The 23,075-nt window shown below is 38.7% G+C and overlaps 1 protein-coding gene across 1 annotated transcript in view; it reads left to right on the forward strand.

Moving 5' to 3' along the window:
* The window catches only part of TRPM5 (transient receptor potential cation channel subfamily M member 5), a 56,558-nt gene that overhangs the window by 29,632 nt on the left and 3,851 nt on the right, over positions 1-23,075 (forward strand). Inside the window, exons 13-25 of the mRNA XM_063332354.1 lie at positions 2,282-2,413; positions 3,616-3,739; positions 5,760-5,905; positions 6,683-6,795; positions 8,288-8,383; positions 10,755-11,013; positions 12,306-12,424; positions 12,962-13,094; positions 15,559-15,733; positions 18,246-18,414; positions 19,072-19,250; positions 20,578-20,710; positions 22,792-22,864. Coding sequence (XP_063188424.1) covers positions 2,282-2,413; positions 3,616-3,739; positions 5,760-5,905; positions 6,683-6,795; positions 8,288-8,383; positions 10,755-11,013; positions 12,306-12,424; positions 12,962-13,094; positions 15,559-15,733; positions 18,246-18,414; positions 19,072-19,250; positions 20,578-20,710; positions 22,792-22,864 — 1,851 coding nt within the window. The remainder of the gene's footprint in view (positions 1-2,281; positions 2,414-3,615; positions 3,740-5,759; positions 5,906-6,682; positions 6,796-8,287; positions 8,384-10,754; positions 11,014-12,305; positions 12,425-12,961; positions 13,095-15,558; positions 15,734-18,245; positions 18,415-19,071; positions 19,251-20,577; positions 20,711-22,791; positions 22,865-23,075) is intronic.

Genomic DNA, 23,075 nt, shown 5'->3' on the forward strand with positions numbered 1-23,075 from the left:
GGAAGGAAAGACGAGAGAAACAGTCACTTTAGTTTCTCATTCCTTTTTTCAGCTCGAATGGTTTTATCATCTTAAATTCAAAATTAGAAATTCCTTTATTTTCCTTTTTAAGATAGACAGGTTGTGATTCCTCTTTCTCCCCCTCTGCACATGGGGTTTTATGCAAGGTTTTACTGTACCTTGAACAAGTGCTAAGATATGGCCTCCGTTTAAGGATCTGCAGAGGCCCCTGTATCTATCTCTCTCTTCTAGCGCAACTTACACAGACCATTCCTCATTCTAGCACCTTGTTGATCTTATTAGCCTCACGTGTAAGAACAGATTCAATTAAAGATATATGGGGAATATGAATAGATAGATTTATGTTTACTAAGGAGTAATTAGACGTAAAAATAGCAGTCTGCATTTCTCATACAGAACTTCAAGCAGAAGTACTTGAAAGGCAATATTTTCTAGGACAAAGACAAGCAGGCAGTGGCCTTTTTCAGTCCTGGTCTGAAAATGGTAATCTTTGTATGTAAAACTATTCTCAGATTTATACTGTGTAGTAGTAGATTGGATACTCAATAACGTGCAGTACATGATATTTGCCTTTAGATCATTAGAGTCTTGTTATTGAATGACATAACACAGAGCAAGAAATAAGAACAAAAAATGTGTGAAGTGGCCCTTGGCAAGCACCCTGGCCAACATGACAAGGATAACATACGATGGGTACCACTCTGGAATACCTATAGTGCACTGTCCACAATTGCGCAATAGATATATAATCATTTTTGCATTTTGACAGTGTATTTAACATTGAGACTCATAGGTGCCAAAGTTCTTGCAAGAGTATTGGAAATAAATCTGGATGTATTATTTCAAAACAGAGAGGTACGGAGACATTTCATTAAGACCAGAGTTTTACACAAACTAAACAATTAAACCTTTTGATATTTGCCAAGTACTAGTTTCATCTTAAAACGGTTTAAACTAAAAAATAAATTAAAAAAAATTCTCATTCAAGAGCTTCAATCACCTTTGCTTTGATAAAGGCTAGCTAAATTAATTAGTGTTATGAAAAGCTAAGTTTTAATCTAGTCAGGATTTCTTTGTTCACAAGGACAGACAATTTGGGGCAATACCTTTGAAGTCAGTAAGCAAACTCCAAACTTACAAATTCTACAGAAATAAAAATTTGCCCCTGAAATCTCACTTACCTTTGTGGGATTTTGCAGTGAGCTAAAGCCTAGTGCTGTAAATAAGGCCCAATTCAGATATCAGATCACACTGTCTACTAGCTTTTTTCCTTTAAAAGCTTTTTCCCGTGGCTGCCACCAGGGGCTCAATCCCATTATCATGGGCAACAGAAAGAGCATCACTGTACGGGCATACCAGTGTCACTGCTGCTAAATTGTATGTCTTATTTCAAGTTAGGAACTAGTGGTTACAAAGACCAATGAGACTTTTGGGATATCTTTGTCTCCGGCAAAGTTTTCAGTGCAATTCAGTTGAAGAAAAAAACCAAACACCAACACTCCACCAAAAAGTCATTATAGTAACTTTGAACAGAATCCCATTGTTTAAGTGATTAAAAAATATATCCTCACCAAAAAATTTGTTTTATTAAAAAAAAAAAAATCCACTCTGGCTGCTTCTAATTAACACAGATATAAAGGCAGTTTTTAAATATACGTAAAACTCAGAACTTGACCTAAGTTGCCATCCTTCCTCTGGAGAGTTTTTTGTCAAATGCCAGAGGAATAAGCGGTGTTCTACTTAAAATACTCCCTGCCTGAGAGAGAGGTTTCTCAAACGAAAGACTAAAAAGAGGGTATTGACGTACTCTATTCTTGTCCTGTACGGGGCCTTGGCGAGATTTATTTCTGTTGAAATAAAATGCCTTTTGTTCCCTTTTATCTGAAACCATGTCCTCTGTGGCAGTTGAGCAGAATCCAATATAACTGAAGGCAAGCTCAGATTAGTTAATCACAGGTTTGTCTTGTATGATATTACACACCAGCGGCGAAACCCTGGCCTTAATAAAGTCAATGAGAGCTTTACCATCAACTTCAATGGAGTCATGGTTTCATCCAGAATGTTCTCACACATATTGAGTTATATCTGGGACACAAGGGTCCTTTGACTCAGTACAGAATGAACTAATTACCTCTCATTCCTACAGAAAAGAAAAAGAAAAATAAAAAGAATATGAAGTAGCCAGGAGCAGCTTAGATCATGTCATTTGCATGGAATGAGACTGCAAAGCAGGTTTTAATTTCTACAAACCATATTTCAGGATAAAATGAATACAAAGCAAGTACCTGGGCCCTTGGATATGAACCAGAAAAGCGAAAATCCTTGGAGAGATTTGTTTGTATGGGCAGTACTTCAAAACCGGCACAAGATGGCAAACTATTTCTGGGCTATGGTAAGCTTTGAGCTGTAGCTGCTTCAGGTGAAACATTGGCATATTTCAAGTACACAAAATGGTTTTTTTGCTCAGCCTTGCAGCTCAGATGATAGATAGGTTTGTTTCTAAAATACGAGATGTGGCATTTATTGGGCCTTTCGTCTCTCTGTGGCTCATGCCAGCAGGGGACAGAGGGCCCCACAATAGGAGGAGGGCAGAGCAAGCAGCAGGTGTAAATAAATCAGTGCTGCCTGAAACACTGCTGATTAAGTTCAGCTGCAGAATTGGCCCTCCTTTTCCTTGCTGCTGATGACTCACCAGTCTCAGTCTCACATTTTGTTCCTTCTACAATAGGTCAATTGTTTGGTTTCTCACAAGATGGAGAGGGAAGACATTGCAATCAAGCATCCTCAGCTTACATGCTGTATGCAAAGGGAACGACAGCATCGCAATCTCAAAGGCTGAGCTTCAAGCTGGCATAATTGGCTCCTCTTTTACGATCCTCCACAACCGAGGCCCTGTCTCGTGCATCTGGAGCACTATGCCATGTCTTCCCTCCCCCCACAGAGCCAGACACAGCTACCAGGCTCCATCCCTGAGCTTCCAGACAGCTGCATCTGGCACGGGAGGGGAGTTATGGGGAGGGACAAATTGCAGCACAGCTCTTCAGCCAGTGAGTGCGTGTGCATGCAGACACATCTGCACCTTGCAGCGCCTTGTGTTTGTGGAGCCCTGCTACCAGAAGGCACGTTTCTCTAGTGTGTGCCACTGCTGTGCCTCTGCCAGCTGTGCTCCCTCCTTTCCCGTATATCCTTATGCAGGGTCTCAGCACAGCCATGTTCAAGGTGTCTTTGCACTGTGACACTGTTTTGCTCTATTTCCGTAATACGTTCTTCTCCTTTCAGTCTTTGACTGCTACCCCAAATCAGGTCTCTCTAAGGTCAATCAAACACAAAAGTCTCCAGCCTTATAAGGCACAAGAACTACCAATATGTGGTTTTCAATTCTCAGATATCATCAAAACTGTCATTTCAATTGGCATTTCGATTGACATTTTGGACTTTTAAGTCTGTATTTGAGGGAAGATTCTTCGCAGGGTAGACATGCGTGAAATTTTTTCAGTTTTTCTTTTTTGTTAGATGTGTTCCTTAGTGAAGTCTCCCCAGTTCAGAAATGCCCTCCAGTGTATGCTAACAGCAGCACCCCTTTCAATTCTACAGGGTCAGGAGGGTGTAGCTTCAGCTCTGGCAGCCTGCAAGATCCTTAAAGAGATGTCCCGCCTGGAGACGGAAACCGAAGTAGCACGTATAATGAAAGAGGCCAAGTATGAGCAGCTCGCTGTTGGTAAGTAAGGGCACCTTTTTAACAGCATCAAAAATTTAAGGAGTAAGTGCTATTGGAAGGCAAGCCAGTGAAAAAAATACTGTTTCAGTTGTGAAAGGTCAACTGTCATGAATAATTTAACAGCCTTGCAGCACAGGCAGTCCCAAACATTCAAATACCACAGAAGGTGGTATTTTGGAAAAAATCAGTGTTCCAAGACTGGCCCCTGGGATGTATGGAAGAAATTACTCTCCTGCTGCATGTTGGTATTTTAAGTGCCTGATCTTAGTACAAGGTGTGTTACAGCAATGGGGAAGATAGAATAACCAAAACACTTCCAGGCTCACAGCAGCCTGGTTTTCCTGCAATATCAAGCTTGCTCTATAAGGGCCACTAGAGCAACAAGTTTTAAGGCTTGTCTTTGCTGCTAAAAATAATTTGAGATTACCTCACCCAGAAGAAGGCTAACTGCACTGCAAAACTGCAGTGAAGCTCAGACGGGTTTCACAGTGCATAAACCGCCCCTCCCTACAGCAGTAAGAATTCAGGCATCTGCAATGCCAAGCCCTCTCCCCTTTGCCTGGTGTCCATAACACGTTCTTCTCCTTTCAGTCTTTTAGAAAAGATGCCTGCGCACAAGCTTCTCTGCTGATCTGACTAAAGTTTAATCTGTACCTGAAGGTAGCATTGCTGTGAACAGAGGCTTTAAAGTATACCGCACTTGGAAACACGGCATCTTTTTCTCTCCCCTTAGAGCTAGTACATAAAGCAGCTGAAGGCTCATGCAGACATTGCTAAATTATTTATACACAGATCACATTTTCCCCTCTTCTCACAGGGCCATTATTATTTACAAAAAATAAAAGTCAGGTTCTCATATAATCACAGGGCTCGAGTAATTTAGTCATGGAATTACAGGGCCTAATCCAACACACAGGAAGTCTGCTCCTTAGCTTTGGTAAGTATTAGATCAGATCCTCAATTTTAATTGCTGGCCTGGATAACACTGCCAATATTAAGTAGCGAAAACATTCTTTAAGAATGATAAATACCACATCAACTGCAAAATAAGTCTGTATATCAGCTTATTTTAAGTGAACTTGATCCTTTCGCCAGCCCTCACAGTATAACAAGAAGGTGTAGGCTGGGCTAGGAAAGGAACTAAGATAATCAAGTGAATCAGCAGAATGAAACAGACACGAGAAGTTGTATCTTGTCTAATGAGAAAAACTTGACTTTTTGGACTGTTTATCCTAGTTTCTGAGCTCCAGGACCAGCTTCTCTGGACAACACTCTACCAAGTCTAATATTATTTTATGTCAACTGGCTATGTCTTAAATCCAAGGATTTGTTGGCTAGAAGCCAACAGCTGAGCAGCTATTTAGTCTATACAGGAGAGTGGGGACAGCGTGGCAGCTCATCCTTCAAAGAGTAAGAGGATCACTCAGGAGATACAGTTTTGCTTGATATTGCCTAAAGCTCCACATGAGGCAGCTACAGATAAGTGACTGTAACAAATGCTGACATGTTGCCAAGAAGTTTCTTATACTGTCTGTAGAAGAACTAAGAAAGAAAAATTTCTCCTCAGATCAAACAATAATAGGAAAAAAAAAACCCAAAAAACAGTCAGAGGCCCCAGGCTGAGAAGGGAACATGCCGATAGAAAGAGGTGAAAGGGAGGTACTGAGAGATTTACTCGACACCTTTATCCAAATAGTCGTAATTTTAAAATTACAGTGATTTTTTTTCAAATCCAGTTCATGTGCCCTCTGCCCCAACACACGTACACGCATGCACAAAGACACAGTGAGTTATTCTTGTGTTCAGCATCGTTCCTCTCTCCCTCCTACCTCCTCTTAGCTCTCTCAGGCTCTTTTCAACTACTTCAGCCTTGCAGAAGTCTCTGGTGCAGGAAGGAGCAGTGCTCAGGCTTTGCTGCCACTGTGCTGCACCCTACACACATCACTCTCTTGCCTTACATTATTTTTTTTTTTCTTTCAAATTACAAGAACCGATTGTCTATGTTTCCTTCATTTGGCAGAACTGTTTAGTGAATGCTACCACAATAGCGAGGAGAGAGCGTTTGCTCTGTTGGTGAGGAAAAATCAGTACTGGAGCAAAACCACCTGCCTTCAGCTGGCTACAGAAGCGGAGGCAAGGTCTTTCTTTGCACATGATGGTGTCCAGGTAAGTTTTACAGACCCTTCCCTCACCACCTCTACCCCCAGGGCCTTTAAGCATGGTGTTCAACACAGAAAAGGATATGGCAGCCACTGAACAACCACATGAAATGTATTCCCCTAAGAGACATTCTTTGGAGAGGGGACTCTTCCCTCTCCCTAGCGTCATACAAAGAGGACGTTATACCGCATCCTTGAAAAAGCACCATAGTTCTCCCTTTGCCCTCCCTTTCATCCAGTTAGCCTGCAAACCAGTGCACTTAGGAGAAGATTTAGCCCTTATTCCATCCTGTGCTTTTTCTTCCTGCCTTGTTCATAGAGAAGTATCAGGAAAGCACTTTAAATCTGCCTGAGGCATAATGAAACTGCTCCAAGATGTGAGGTAACTCCTTGTTCAGATTCAAGGAAGAGCTCACCAATAAAAATGAAATCAAATTACCATTCAGCTTTGCCCTCACAACCTGAGTTCTCTCCATATACACAAAGCTAAATTAAGAGTGATGGTGCTTTTAGCTCACAGCACCTGACTTGCATTTTCTTAGTACTACAGATGTTGCTTAATTCCACTTGACTTGCTGTTCTTTCCACTGTCCTCTTTGTAACTCTTTGCATACTCAACAACATCTGCAGAAGGACACGCAGAGTGCCTGTTTGCTCTGAAGTTGTGCCTGCTCTTTAGGTTTTCAGAGCATTCACTGTCTTAGGAGCCATAGAACGTGGGTGCACTTCATTTGCACTATGTTTTTAAGATGTTAAAGCCATCTCTTCTTTTCTTGACTTTTAGGCCTTCCTGACGAAAATATGGTGGGGAGACATGTCTACAAGCACACAGATTCTGAAGTTAATCTGTGGATTCTGGTGTCCTTTCCTAATTTACACAAATTTAATAGCATTCAGGTACAACCATAACTATTTGGGTGCAAGAGCCAAGTAAGGAATGAAAAATAAGCCATAAAATATACTCTGTCTCAAAATCTCTCACCAAAGTGATAAAACCAGTAATATCGCTTGAGAGTGTCAACAGGACTCACCACTATGAAAGAAATCAGTTTTCTATGGGACAGAGTGATTTGTGTCTCCTGTGCTAGTGCCTATTATAATTCTTAAAAGATCAATGCCACGGTTTCACACAGAGCACTTCTATTTTGCACAGTCCACAGAAAAACTGTTGGAATTCTATCAGCTCCAGAGTCTACACAGTAATGTGTAGAATATCTCCAGGTATAGCACCATCTGTTTCTACATTTGGAGATGCCTGGTTCAAACCTCTGTATCTTATCTAGAAAAACAGTCACCATAAAGCAGTATTATCAGCCACAAGTCTTGTATCTTATCAAGGAAAACAGCCATCACAAAGTAGTATTATCAGCCACAAGCCTTATGGCTATAGTCAAGCTTAAAAACACAGGACTGACATGAAAACAATTAAGATTTTAAAATTCAATGTCTTATGAGATCTCTTTGTTAGTCTTCTGCAGGCATAGCTTTGGAGTTTGTCATTTTCAGCTTTTTTGTCACAGTGAAGATGGCTAGAATCTGAGGCTTTCTTTAAAAAAATTCAAAAAGCAAACCAAACAAACAAAAAAAAAAAACAGAAAAGAAAAAAAAAGCAGCCAAGATGCTCAGACAGTCATAGGAATCCAGGAACTGAAACTTTAAAAAAACCTCCTAATATTGTGAGATTCATATACAAATCGTCAGAATTTGCATTATGGAATGACATGCTATTATGAAATAAATGTTTCTTAACTGTTAAACTACTTAAAAAGCAAGAGGAAAACTTGTTTGGCACTGCCGACTTAAGACTTTCCTTCTGCCAATGTCACTAAAGATGACCTTCTTGTCATAATGGCTGCCAGATTCACAAATTCAAGTAATTTACTGTGAAATTTTGGCAAAGTTTTCATGGAAGGTTTACATTATGATTCATAATGTAAGTAAGACTTTCCAGATTTGTTCTGTTGAGGACATTTTTTGCCTCCTTTCCCTGGAAATGCAAGACTTAAGACCATGTTCCCTGCTGCTTCTGTCATTTCCTCTCTTAATTGCTACTAAGAGTAACCAGGAATAGAGCATTGGAGTATTGTCTTCTAGGACTGACTGAGGGGTTTATTTCTGCTCAAATACTAAGTAATTTGAGGAAATTGAGCATCCTGCTCCATTTTTGTGAAGCATCCCAATTATCACTTCTTTGAATCTCGTGCGTGACTTCAGCCTTCTCCTTACAAATAAACAGAATTTGCAGAGGTAAGGATTATGAATTATTTCATAGCATCTCAGTGGATCAAGTCCAAGATAAGTACATGCTAGCAGTTCTGTATGAATGCCAATTTAGTAGCGAAAAATTGCTAGCCATCATCTTTAAACTAATGAGTTTATTTTCTTACAGTGAGGAAAAACAATCAAAGAATGAGTCAGAGCCATTTAGAGATCTGGACAGTTTAGATACAGAGAGGACTCCGTTTTTTTCCAAGGAAGAAGACAGGTAAGTTTAAAAGCATTAGTTAATATAACTTCTGTGACAGCAATCAAAGAACAGGACACTTCTTGTGCACTGGTGATCAGCGGAAGGACCAAGAGAGTCATTACTCCTCAGAAAATGCTGTGCCCTCTGATTACTGCTGTAGTTGCTCTCTAAAAGGAACATAGAAAATCAACAGGGATATATCACTGGTGTAAGGAGACACAACTTTACTTGTTCTGAGCAGGTGATTTCTACAGAACAAGGAATCTGCTTAAGACCTGCAGAATCAGAAAGCATTTTCCAACGTTCCATTCAGCTCATGATGGCTGATATACATCGGATTTAGGAAGTAAGCCCCTATCAGATTACTGAGCTGAGCAGAAAGAAGGTTCTTAGCAAAACCTTACATTATTTGAGTGCATCGCTACCTACTTTCCTACAAAGGCAGCAACAGAAGTACTTGCAAACATCAGTACCTGGGAATTTTATATTGAGTCAGCTTCCCACCATACCAGTGCTCTTCATTTATATTTTAAAAGGTGGGCCCTGAGGAATCTGAAGTACAACAACAAATTTATGAGTTAGAGGGAGCATTACACAAATGGGTAACTGAACACAAAGATTTTGTCAGTTGCTCGTGGTCATTCATAGATCTGTGATTCAGAACTTCTGAATCCCACCCTATCCCTCTACCACACACCCATCGCCAAAACCTAGGAAGCCACAAGGACTTAAGTCAGGATAGGAAGACTTTTGATTAGCACAAAGTCGTCTTAATGGCTAAATAGCCACTTGTATTAAGCACGTGCTTTTCAATGCTTTAAAGAGAACTTCAGAAATATGTGAACAACGTTAGTGAGGAAGCATCATCTGCAGTATGAAGTGCTGTACCAAGTCAGAGTTATTAGGTTCTATTTTTACCTCTGGCTTTTAACTGCTGCTATGTTGGAGAAAATTATTAGTTCTTCTCTCTCCTTCCCTAACCTATAAAATAGGTGTAAAAGCATCTGTCTCTTGGGAGGTATTTGTAAGCAATGTCATAAAGCACTTCCATACCCTGCGTGACGCGTGGTTCGGTCATTACATTGTGCGTTCCAATTACTATTATCTTAGCAATTTATTTTAACAAAGAGCCCTCTCCCTCCCAGATCTATTTCAGCATCTTACAGTAAAGCTGCCATTATCTGTTTATGATATTAGCCTGTCACAATGGGAATCTATCTTATGATGTCATAAATTGAGAGGTAGTACAGAATCAGGCTCATAGAAAAGACTGTCTGCGAGGAGAAACTTTTCCTTGTAACAAATTTATTTAATAAATAGCAAGAATGTCAGGGGAAATTAAAAAGCAGTGAAGAGCCATTGTGTATTTTTTGTGAGGTAAATTGAAAACATACCCTAATGTGCACATCCTTTGGTAGAGATCACACCTCTCAGAGTCAGAATCACAAAATAACGATACAATAACATCCCTAGCTTACACGGGAGAGCAATTTATGTGGAAACAAAACCTCACATTAAGATCAGATTGCTATCAAATACAGGCAACTTGCATTTTCTGCACAGGATAATTTCCATTGCCAATAGATAGCATTTCATGTTCCAAAACACAGCAAAAACAACTGTAGATGGACAGGTCAAATTTCCCTCAGTTATCAAAATACTTGCATAATTCCACAATAGTCAAAGACTACCTTAATAAATAATTTATGAGGTCAACTTGTTTTTGCTAAAAGGTTTCTATATTACTTTTTCTGCAATTTACTCTAATTTAATTGTAAAGGGCGAGATGCCAGCACTTACAGTAAAGAACTAAAGCATTCCTTCAGTAGTTCTCTCAGACTTCAGCAGGAGTAGTCAAGAAACATGCTTAGCATGATCTGGCACTTTGGAGACTGGGTCAGAAAGAGGAATTGTTTAAAGTCAGAGCAAAACCAAGAACTGCATGCAAACACTGCAAGAAATTTTTAGAGCCAAAATAATTAAGAATTGACTTGCAAACTACATTGGCCATTTGCTTTTCTTTCCTATTATTTAGGATGATGAAGAGCAATTAGCCCAATTCCCCCTCTCCCTGTGTATTTGCGCAGTGTTTGTACTACATGCAGGAACACAATGAAGTTCCAGATCAAATTAACACAACAAAACTGAAATAACAAGAATATGCATTTAAGCCTGATGTGACTTTGCTTTCCAAAACCTTCTTTTTGTCTTGAAATATTTCTGCTATGGTAATGTGATTGCTCTGGCTTCTGCAGCCTTCCTCCTGGACACTCCCAGCATCTGTCTGTTACTATCTTACAAAAAACTTTATATAGAATAACACTGAGCCTATTCCCATGAACTAATTTTAGGAAATTATCACCAAGCTTATATTCTTTTTGTTTTGCAGAGGAAATGGTAAAATGGAAAAGCAAAACCCTTCTGAAAACACAGCGTGGGCGACATTCATGTTTACTCGGTGGAGAAAATTCTGGAGTGCCCCTGTAACTGTATTTGTGGGGAATGTTATAATGTACTTTGCTTTTCTGTTTCTATTTACTTACGTCCTTTTACTGGACTTCAAACCACCTCCACCTGAGGGTCCATCTGCTAAAGAATTTATACTTTACTTCTGGGTTTTTACCCTGGTCTTGGAAGAAATCCGACAGGTCAGTAACTTACAACCCCTTAGTAATAACACAGTAAAACTTGAGGCAATATTTTGATTAGATTTACAATCTGCATAACTGTACAAGCTTGAAGATTTCAAGTATCGGGGCAGTTTTGCAGAGAAGAGCAATACAGAACTTACGTTATCCAAAACACTCCACCTCTCCCTTCCAGAGCAAGCTCTTCCTCCACCATATAAACCAGTAGCTCCACTCTCTGCTTCTGTAGCCAAGTCAAGTGCACTGCTAAGATTCAGGTGTCCTTCACTTTGCAAAGTATCTCTCTGATTTCACTCCTCAGAACTAGGTCCTCCCACCACAACTAATGGAAATTGGAACTTATATTCTACACCTGGAAACCCAGCAGGCAACTCTACATCAACAAGAGATTCTGTTTAAAAAGAGAAGTAAATTAATTCAGATTATTTGTGGTTTTCCTAAAATACTTCTCAACTCAAAACATTAGCAGATCTCTTTTGGGTTTGCTCTTCTTAAAAAACAAAACAACAACAAAACAAACAAAAAACGAGCCCAAACTTTCCATTACTCTCCCAGTTACTGGTTTTGGAATATCCCCAGCTCAACGACTGAAATAATGCGTGAACAATGGTGCTAGTGTGTTGTCAACTGTGGGTGCATAAAGCTGTCCTCTTTAGATGCAAAAAAGTAGTTATAAACATTGACCCTGGAAGAACAAATAGGTGTTCATTATTTAAACAATAGGGACAGTGAAGGGGATCCCAATTTGCTACAATTGATTTGAAATTATGCAGCAAGGCCATAACCAGAATGGGTAATGGAAAATATTTGGATCAAAAATATTTCATTATAAACCTGTAAAATATGAAGAGTGCCAGGCTAAAACCCAATTAAGAAAACCAACTCTTTGCCTAGATAATCAAATGTGTACTCACTGACAATTCCAGTATACAAATGCCAAATCTGTTCATGCTGTTTAGATAGCAATGTCTAGAAGCTGAACTTTAACTGGAAGTTGTTGTATTGTTTAGCAGCCCAAATTCTGACAGAATCTTAAATCAGGCCTCAAAATTTCTTAATGCTAATATCACATGAATAAAAAGATTTGATTTTTTTCTTTTTCATCCAACTTTTGTGTTTTAAGACAGTAAACTGAGCTTATGTTTTCAAGCTTTTACACCCCTATTACACTAGGAATTTGGTTTTGCTCTTTGCAATGAAAGAGAGAAAGGAAACAGGTATTATGTTAAAACTCACAATGAAATAGTGAAACTGTAAACAGATCGATACCGATGATTATTTCTCTTTTTCAGAGTTTCTATACAGATGAAGACACAAATTTAAGGAAAAAATTTAAGCTGTATGTGGAGGATAACTGGAATAAATGTGATATGGTGACCATCTTCCTCTTCATAATCGGGGTAACCTGCAGGTATATATCTGTTCCATGTGGTGTGGTCAGCAGCAGTAGCAAGGGCTGTGTATGTCAACTGACAGGACAGTCTCATATTCACATGAGGACAGGCTATAACATTTATTTTTACAAGCTTTGAGACATGTTCTGCAATAAAGCCTCTAAAATTCTGTGGAATCATAGAAGTTGCTCCAGAGACCACAAAAATATATATTGGTGTATTCAAACACATGTACAGAAAAGCTCTTATGCTTTTTTTGTTTTGTTTTGTTTTTGGCAATCACTTTTAGTCAATGTATAATACCTTTTTTTTAAAAAAAAAATCATCTCATTGAAGCCAAGACAAAGAATACAGTCTCCCTCCACCTTTTGGCTATTTCTCATCAATGTACAGACATTATGTTACGTTCCTTTTACGCTGCTTATGCAAGCACAGCCCTAAAGCGCTTGCTTTTTCCTAACTAGGCTACGCCCAGAAACCAAGTGTAATATTTGAGAAAATACTTCTCAGGGGTACTTGCTGAGATCTGACATTTCATTTCATGTGTTCTGCAGAATGCTGAACTCAACTTTTCAAGCTGGCCGTACAATACTTGCCATTGATTTTATGGTGTTTACACTTAGACTTATACATATTTTTGCAATTCACAAACAACTTGGACCAAAGATCATAATTGTGGAAAGGATGGTAAGTGTGCGGTCTCTCTCAGATAAATGCTTGTGCTTTCTAAAAAATGGAGAGTAGGAAATCTTCTCTTTACAAAGGAAATCAGTTTACAATCTGTCTTTATTTTTATATTTTTAAGGCTTGTCATTTTGCATATATTCCCTTATTTATCATGAATATTAGATGCAGTAAGTTTGAAATAGATCCTTCCAAAGAGCTCTGTAGTGTAATAAGTTGGTCCCGATTTACTAATCCTCGTGCCTTACCTAATCATTTATTCTCAGATCTGGCAAACGAAGAGTAGAGTGTCTTTGACTTGCTGCTATTCCTCCTGCTTCATGAGCTGTGTGCATTCAGAGCAAAGACCTCAGACAGACGCCAGGTCATTTACAGAAGGGCAAGGCATTTACTGAATGACTCTACCCCACTTGGGGAAACAGATTATGTTATTTGCAAGAAGTGTGAAAAAAATTCTGTGAAAAAGGATAGTTGCAAGTTTCCCACAGGAGTTATTCTTACTTGTACTTTGTAGCTCCAAGTTAACATGAAAACATATTAGTACTTTGCGAGCATATGCTGGAAGATGTTGATAAAAGATTTTTATTTATTACCACTCCCCTGCAGGAAATGAGACTTTAGGACTACAGTTACTGTGCTTGGGTATGCATTGGTATGTTGAAGTAGCTTTTGATTTAGGCATGTTAATCCGCTAGGCCAATTAGCTCATGGTAACTGATTAATAGGAGTTCATCTAATGGTAAGTGCTATTACACAATCTACAAATATTTGATTTGTGACTCACAGCAGAACTCAGTAAAAGTCCTACAGTCTAAACAAGCCTATACATTGAATAAACATAACTACCAAGCTATTCGGATTTGTCTACAAATGCAATAACTGGAACTCTAGCATGAGATTTTCTTGGAGTAGCAAAAGGGTAAATGGCAAATAAATATTTGTTCTTGAACATTATCTAGCTTACAGCATTAGCAGACTTCTATTGTAAGACAACAAGGCAGATCTACAGCTCCTAACCCTTCCTTGCTGCACACCAAGCTAAACCAGGGCCTTGAACACATACAGTGATGTGTCTACTGAAGTCGTATGAGATAACACACAGATTAAGAAGATGCAAACAAGAACATAAACAGCATCCCAGACAAAACCATAAAATGGAACCTTTCATCTTCCCCCCATCCAAGCCAACACAATGCCTTAGCTTTGGTAATTCAATGTTGAACCTTACATCAAAGGAAAGAACAGTGAAAGTTACTTCAGTAAATGATACCTTCTGGAAAGGTTTGTCAAGTGAGTTCAAGCAAAACCATTTCCCTTACTTAAACAGAGAAGCAATCCAAGATTGTCTCTTATTGTCTTCTCCTTTTTAACCTTGCAACAGAATTGCTGAAACAAGTCTGGGAGCTGCTAAAATGGCAGTTCGATGCCAGAACAATGCCCCTTCACAGAGAGACTGCAGATTGGAAAAAAATATTTCCTGACTTGTCATACCTCTCTCTTAACTATGACACCATTACAGTCCTGCAGCATCGCTAAATTTTAAATCATCCAGAAAACAAAATAGATTGGTGAAACTCAGAGAGACATCAACTATGTGTTGCCTAGTTTAGATACTGTGTTTCTTAATAGAACTCCGAGTAATGTCACGAAGGGCTGAAATGCCTATGCATTTGGGTAACAGCACAATCCAATAATCTAATTGAAATGAATCTAAAGTCCCTAATGAACTCTGTCAGATTAGATGGGAAGAGGATGAAGTGTTCCTTTTCCACCAGGGAAAAATTATTGCACTTGAAATACATATTCGATTTTTATTTTTTTTAAGTAATTGTTTTAGGATTCAATTACTTCTGCTTCTGTAGAGAAACACAATGTTTAAAAGCACGAAGTCCTGAAAACGATCCCTCAGATGCATTACTTAGCTTGCAAACCCAAGACAGAAGCTACCTGATCCTTGCAGCCTTCAATGTCTGCTGTATCAGTGGTTCAGCACTCGTCAATGAGTGCCGGCTGTTACCAGGATTCACTGATGCAGCAGAACCCGTGTAATTCACAGTGAAGATGGTACTGTGAGATCTCACAGAAAATCTGTATTTAAAAGGTACAATAAGATTCGCTTAAAAAATAAAATGGGCTTAATTTTTAAGTGTTAGATGACTCAAAAGCAAGGTTTTAATTTAAAACATGCCTTTATCTAAATGAGCTATTTAATTTAAGTGAACTATTTAATTTAAAACATGCTTTTATCTAAATGGTTGGTTACAGGCCAAGAACAATATGATAATAGCAAGGTCAAGAGAGGAATTCTGTGCATGGAACTGTATCCTATTCCACCTCCTTTAACCAAAACAAGCTCGGAAAGACACAAAATTATTTGAGCTGTTTTCATATAGAAAGACTACCATTCTTTTACTATGCTATTACAGTCACCTCTCCTCCTTTTCTCCCCTCTCCCTCTCTTGTTTAGATGAAGGATGTTTTCTTCTTTCTGTTTTTCTTGAGTGTGTGGCTCATTGCCTATGGTGTGACAACTCAAGCTCTACTTCATCCTGATGACAGCCGAGCGGAATGGATATTCAGGAGGGTGCTTTATCGTCCCTACCTTCAGATATTTGGCCAGATTCCACTGGATGAAATAGACAGTGAGTAAATTTCTTTCCCCCGTGACATGGCCATTTTTGAATGCACACTTCTGATTAGAGCATGGAATTCCTTCCCAGTATTGTCTTTTTTTTTTTTCTCTCCTTTTTTTTTTTAATCTTTGTCCTGCAGGCCAAAGCTTTCCCATTACCATGATATAAATAGTTTATTTGCAAAGAGATAACATGCACTGTGGAATTACATTAGAGCATAAGGGTTAGTCCTATTTAGACAAGCTGCCTGAAACATTCACAACAAGGATTTGCAGCTTTAAAGGCTGGCATACCTTCTTTCACTTCAGTCCATTTCCGTTCAGTTTAACCTAGACCCAGATAACCCTGTGTAAACTGAAATAATAGCACTTCCATACATTTTGGCAGTAGTTTAATGTGACAGTGCTAAAGCAGTACAGCTCTGCCCAAAAGCAAACGCTTATGCTTTAGAATAAATATTGCTCCAGAGCATTTATTGACTCTGGAAGTAAAGCTGCCCAAATCAAATAAAGCTAGTAATTGCATATGTGCAACATTTCAAACAAAACAACATAAATAATCACAAGACATGGAAATACTCGGACATAAAAGTTCAAAGGCAACATTTCTGATAGGTAAGCAGGTAAAATACAAAATAGGTAATTTCCCAAAGAAGTCTGAAGTAATGTCACAGCATTTAGCCAGAATAACCATGCTAAATGTCAGTGGCAATATTGAAGTAGTATTCAAACTTGAGGTAACATAGATGGAACCAAAAATATCCCATAGACAGAAGCAAACCAGTAAGCATTCTTTCATGTTCCCTCTGCTTAATAAGAAAAAAGCATATGTCTTAGAAAAGCCAAAAAAGCCTGAATGAGACAAGAGAGCAGGGGTGTGATTCATCTCACTTATCTTTAGATGCCTAAGGTGTAAGCATGCACAGCACAACCAGTCACTTTTATTTCCATTAAAGCAATTGGAGAGAAACAAATATTTCTGGAATAGGATTCGTCTCATTTGGAAATAGGTCAGATGTAGCATTCTCTAGAAATGTGTGTTTCTCTCCATTGAGACTCCAAAGGGTGTCTTCACCTGGATAAATAACTGGTTAAAAGACAGAGAAAAAAAGAATTAATTACACAGGCAAGTTCCAGAAGGGAGTCATTTGTCCTGGGGCTCTCTGGGGCTTATTCTGTTTAACATCTTTATGAAACATGTGGAAAAGGAGATGGGTAATGAGGGGACAAAATTTGCTGACAAAACTACATTACTGGGTAGTAAAGGCTAAAGCTGACACCTAAGAGTTGCAGAGGATCCTCATGAGTGCTAAATCATCAAATGAAATTCAGTGTGGATAAATATAAGGTAATGCACTTTGGTGAAAGCAGTCCCAGCTGTGGTGGGCTTTGATGTAACTGCATGCTCCAAGGAATATGATTGTGGGGTTATCCATGGCAGTGGGGAAAAGAATTATTAGTGAAAAAATGGAGAACAAAAAAGTAAATATCACTGTGCTACTCTAAATTTGTGGATTTAATTCATAGCTGGAGACAGGATACAGGGCTAGACCTCTAGTCTGATGCAGTAGAACCATTCTTACTAACCTCAACTGGAAGCTCAGGTGTACAAAGTAGTTTAAATTTAGAATGAGGAACACCATTCACAGCTTTTACTGAGTTTTCTCCTCTAACATGCACACCAGCATGAGGACTGCGAAGACACAAGCACGTGGGGAAACACAGTTGCTAAATACTCAAAGGTGATTTGAGTTTGGGAGCCCAAAAGTGGTCTAAAAAGGATACAGCCTTTTCAATACAATCCCCCTTTGCTGAACATTACTAAAAAGCCAGCTGTGGCAGTCATCTTGCTCCTGAATGAACAGCCAAGTTCTGGAGATCTGCACTGTCCTAGGGTTACAAACCTCTTGCACATTAAAGCAACGTCTCTTCACGTACATGACACGATCATATTTTCATGAAATTAAAGACATTGGATATTAGTTCACATAAACGATCTTTCAACTGCAAGAATTAGCTCACTAGCTCAAGCAGTCAAAGACCTGTCGTTTTAGGGGTAAGAGAGTCTCATATTTATGGTCCTGCTAGCAGTCAACAAGGGTAGTACAAAAATACTACCACAATATTGTGTTTAAGCTTTTAATGATTGTAGAATATTCAGAACAAAGTTATGTTGCTGCTTATATGCAGCCGAGATTTGATCTCATTTTAGTAATCAATGTCATTATTGTCCTTGATTTGTATGTTAACAGTAAGGGTACAAAATATATGCTTCCACCCATATCACTAGTTGTTAAAAGAAGACATGTTTAGAGGTATTAATTCAGTTTTTATTTGCATTTAAATAGCTATGAAATGCATTACTTCAAACCTCAGGAACAATTTGTAATTTTTGCCATTCTTTGTTGAAAGTCAGAGATTTTGCTCATCAAGATGCAAAGCTTTTGTTTCCACTCTAAGAAATATATGTGAAAGTAGGATTTGTCAAAACTGTTCTTTTATTTCTCTGTCTTTCTTTGCAGCATCTCGGATGTATCCCAGGAACTGTACAGTTAATCCACTGCAGATTCTGCAGGAGAACTCGCCATCATGTCCTAATAGCTATGCCAACTGGGTCGTCATACTTCTGTTGGTCATCTTCCTGCTAGTCACAAATGTTCTCCTTATGAATCTCCTGATTGCTATGTTCAGGTAAGAGCGATTTCAGTAAGTATCAAGACAGAGGCTGCAAAGGTTTAACTGAATTTCCTACATTGCTGTTGGCTATTCATTTTGGAATACACCAGTAATTTTCCTAATGAATATTATTTGGGGGTTGATAGATAGAATTCTGTGATCATATAGTTCTTAAGTTCTCATCATCCTTACTCTAGTCACATTAAAGACAAGAAGAAAAGAAGCCTCTTTTACTGCTGAAAATTCCATTAAACGTGCACAGAAGGGTCTGGGTCCCTGGCTGTGCTGCAGCACAAGTCTGCAGGTGCAAAGCAGCCATAAATTTGGCAGACTTAACAGTGGATAATCTGCACATAGGGGAAATGCTTAATGTCAACACAGCTAATAATGATTCATTTGGTTGAAGAACTGACGTGGCATGTTTGCTGATCTTGCCTCAGTGAAGTGGAATTACCTTTCTTTTAAAAAAACCTCTAATGTATTTTTTAACATTTGAAGACTGCAACTGCAATTATTTTAATGTCTAAGAATTTGCACAAACTTTAAATTATCCCTACTTGCTGAGCTTGCTGTTCCCTTTCTAAAGTAAATGAGGTACTCAATTTTGTAATAATAAGCTTTAGCTTGTTGTGGTAAAAACAGTTATAAAACATTTTTTTTCTCCAATTACAGCTACACTTTTCAAGTTGTTCAGGGCAATGCAGACATCTTTTGGAAAATTCAGCGCTACAACCTGATTGTTGAATATCACGGCCGGCCTGCCTTAGCACCACCATTTATCATTATTAACCACATAACTCTGGTTCTCAGAAGAATCTTCAACAAAACGCAACATAAAAAAGAACATCTGGGTGAGTTGTTAACAAACATCTACCAACTGGAGACCCCGACGTTCTCCTAGGCATGCTGCATAGGCAAAACAGAAGAGCAAGTAAGAGTTTCTTAAGCCAAGAGTCACAATTTATTTTTAACAGAGAGCGCCAGGAGACTACAAATGAAAAATTAAGCCTTATAATGTATCCTCTACTATAAACAGTTTCCCACCATGCATTTCTTTATGCACCATAGTTATTACAATAAAGTTGTCAATATAAAACTGGTTAAAAGGATTTGATTTCTGAAGAGATAACAATGGATAGGTTTAACAAATAGTTACTTCACTTTCTCCTGAATTTTAGTAATTGTTAAGTACAGACAACTCTAAAAACATATACCAAGTCTAAAAATCTACTAGGATCTGTGGAATTTCCCAATACACAGACAGAGAGAAAGAGCAAGCACTCTTCGAGAAATGGCGGTCCCTTAAAAGTTATAACTAAAAAGGCAGATGAAGTTCAGCTAATTACAGACGGCATTTGGGGGCTTTTTATAGTGATGGCAAACTTGGCCCATCTCATTTAATAGTGTCTGATAATAAGCCTATTTGCTTCTCATGCGCAAGTGGATAATGGGCTTTGGAGCGGAACTGATGTCAAACTGGACAAATTCAGAGCCCTTTGACTAAGCTCCCTTTCGGATACACTCCTTCTGGCTGCCAAAGCACACTACTGAAGATTCTTCAAAAGCAAATAAAATAAAAATATTATTTTTTTCCCTAAGAAAGCAAGTGCCTGACTGCTCAGGTTATAGATTCAGTACTGTCTGGAGCATGCAGCAAGTGTGCTGCCCTTTTACCAATCTTCAGGAAGATACAAAACTAGTATCCTGCATTCAAAATATGTCTGTGAAATTGAGGTCTGTTGTTGGCTGGGACGCTTGGCAACAACAGGCTTTATACTTCAAGGTGTTCTAATAAAGAAGCTTAGATGATAAAGTGCATCTGAACATAAAGCTGTGCTCATTAAATACTTTGGGGCTAAAATGTGTCAGAAGTCCAGTAAGGTTGTAAATAAGCTTAAATGGAAACATAGAAATTGGTCCATGCTGTTCTTTAGAAAATTCAGGAGTCATATCCAACTGCAAAATGGTCTATTGCTTTCCATCACAAGAAAAAAAAAAAGCAACAAACAAACGAGAAAATACTTATTTTATACTGCATTGTCATAATGTGACACTCCTGCAATGGCAAAGGGCCTGCAATGGCGAGACTTCATTTTCCTTTAGCATAGCAGCTTTCCATTACTAGTATAAGAGAAAGGGGAGTAAAATATAATTCTTAATTATTTTTCTTTCCTACAGAAAGAGATCTTCCCGTTGGCCTAGATCAAAAAATCATAACATGGGAGCTGGTGCAAAAAGAGAATTATCTTGTAAACCTTGAACAAGAGAGGAAAGAAAGCAATGAAGAAAGGCTGAAGGCCACATCTAATAAGTATGTTATTCTGTCCCACAATAAGTGTACCTTGCAAGTCTTCAGCTTTGAATGAGATAAACAGTCAGGTGCTTGTAAAGCTTATATGAAGAATCCAACTAGAATGCAGTTAGGAAATACTCAGTCCATGAAAAAACGTGAGAAGCCAGCATCACTACTATCATAGAAGAGTTTTTGGCACTCTTGAAGTATGTCCTATTACAGACCTGTAAGCTCCAGCCAAATCTGCAGTCAAGCTCAATGAAAATCATATTCGTGAAGAAATGGTGGAAGAATAGTTCCTTTGCTATGCTGCGGTGCATGTACTTCCATCCCCTTTTGAATTATATTTTTCAATGGCTTAGACCTTTGAATTACCCACAGCCCGCAGATGCAGAAGAACAACTATTTATGACTTTATGGCACGAGACTACAATTTTCCAGAAGAAATTAATGATATTGGCTCTGAAATTGTATTTAATTAACTGAGTCTCCATTTAAATACTTCTCTGAAATATCTCCCCACTAGGAATATCACTGAAATTGGTTTAGTATTCTAAAGAAAGGAAGTGCTAAATTATTATTCAGAGGTTTACCATGAATGAGTAAATGTTTACTTTGTGTCTTTAAGTGAGACACAAAGTAGTTATGTGCAAGGGAAACAGAAACATCTAATGCAATACTGAAAGCCAGACAGCAAAGCCTTCCTGAAGAAGCTTCTGACACCTGTTTCAGCTGTTTCCTCTTATGATAAAACTGACTTCAAATAGAGGCACAATGGGGGTGAAAGTTATCATCATAAGAAAGTTCCATGAAATGTTGTTGTGCTGTCTGTTTCCTTTTTGTGCTGTCTTTCGAAATAAACCTCCATCTAATTCATAGAATAGCTGGAGTCCAGAACAGCGTACTTGTGGACATCCTTGGAAAATAACTCTTCTCCCTGTAATCTACATAGACTCTTAATTCATAATAATTTAGAATTATTATGCTGGTTTAAACTTTATTCTCATAAGCAGATCACTGACAAACCCTAGGAATGAGAGCTCAATTGTTGAGATCAAGCAAAAAATACATGTGTAATTGCTGGCAAACAAAGGGCACAATTATATTTTTATATCTTTAAAGTTAGAAAGCTTTACAGATGGTACCTTGTACATGAAGTTACTGCTTGGAGGGGAAAAGTAAGAATCAGTCTGGCTTCACAGGATTTCAGGTGTAGCAGAGCCAGAAAGAGACTGGAAAACGTTCAGATGAACACCACTAGACCCGTGGCCTTTTATCTTTGCTCTTAGGTGGTACCAGTGTGTACTTGAAAGCTTATGATACCCTCAGAAAGTGATTCTTTGAACTTTACGTTGAACCAATCCCAAAATGCATCAGACCCATCCAGCAGTAGCTTTTTCACATAGACCTGGATGGAACGTAACCTGCTAGAGGGAAACTTTGAAACAGTAATTAGGACAACACAGTGATGGGGCTATCAGATGCTAAGATTAAGGAACTGATGGGAGAAGAGGTGAGGAATACAGAAAGCATGTGGACAATACAACAATTTGGAGGCACTACATGGAATTTCCCTACATAGTCCCTTTGGACTGCATGGAAAAAGGGATTTGAATGTCCAGCCAGTTTCCAAAAATGAAACCTCATATAAATTTTAAGTGGCTCATCTCCCCCATGGTGATGGAAAATATTGTGGCCTCAGCTCTCACACCAGGATCTGTTTACATTTGGTACAGGGGGGACATAAGTGGCTGGAGAGACAGATCTGGACCTAAGGCTCCTTTCTGCTGTCCTTCGTTTCCACAGCAGCTGGGTCTAAGCGGCCCCGGCCAGAAGCTGAACAGCTGCTGTGATCTGTGTGACTTTATGAGTCCCTGGGCACCTGGTGCATGAAAAGTTCCAGAAATGCCGCTCTGTTCAATAAATGCTTGCAGGAACACCTCAAAAGGACAAAACTTTTAGGGGGGTCTGGGATTTCTCAGCAGCACAGAATTGCTGGCAAGGGGTCATGGCTTTAGTAAGTTACGTGGGTTTTGTGTTTGAGGATTTATTCTGAGGCTTTTCCTTTTTTCCTTAGCCTGTCTGCTTTGTTTCCACAGGGTGGATAATTTGTCTAAATATTTTAGTGGATTGAAAGAACAAGAAAAGCGGTTTAAAGTTATGGAAGCCCAGGTAAGTAATATTTTTATAGGCATTTTTATCAGTTTTAGGATTTCACCATGTTTCTTTCGTTTAATAGGGATAAAGGAAGGAGAAATTTATCCGTATTTTGATTTCATTTTCCTTATTGTTTTCTCTCTGGTGATATACATATGTAAAGAAACATTTCTGACCTCCAGGAGAAAGGGGAATACAGCATTTATCCCTCTCTTTGCTAGTCTAC

This window comes from Chroicocephalus ridibundus, chromosome 4, assembly GCF_963924245.1.
Source record: "Chroicocephalus ridibundus chromosome 4, bChrRid1.1, whole genome shotgun sequence".
In the NCBI taxonomy this organism is placed as follows: domain Eukaryota; kingdom Metazoa; phylum Chordata; class Aves; order Charadriiformes; family Laridae; genus Chroicocephalus; species Chroicocephalus ridibundus.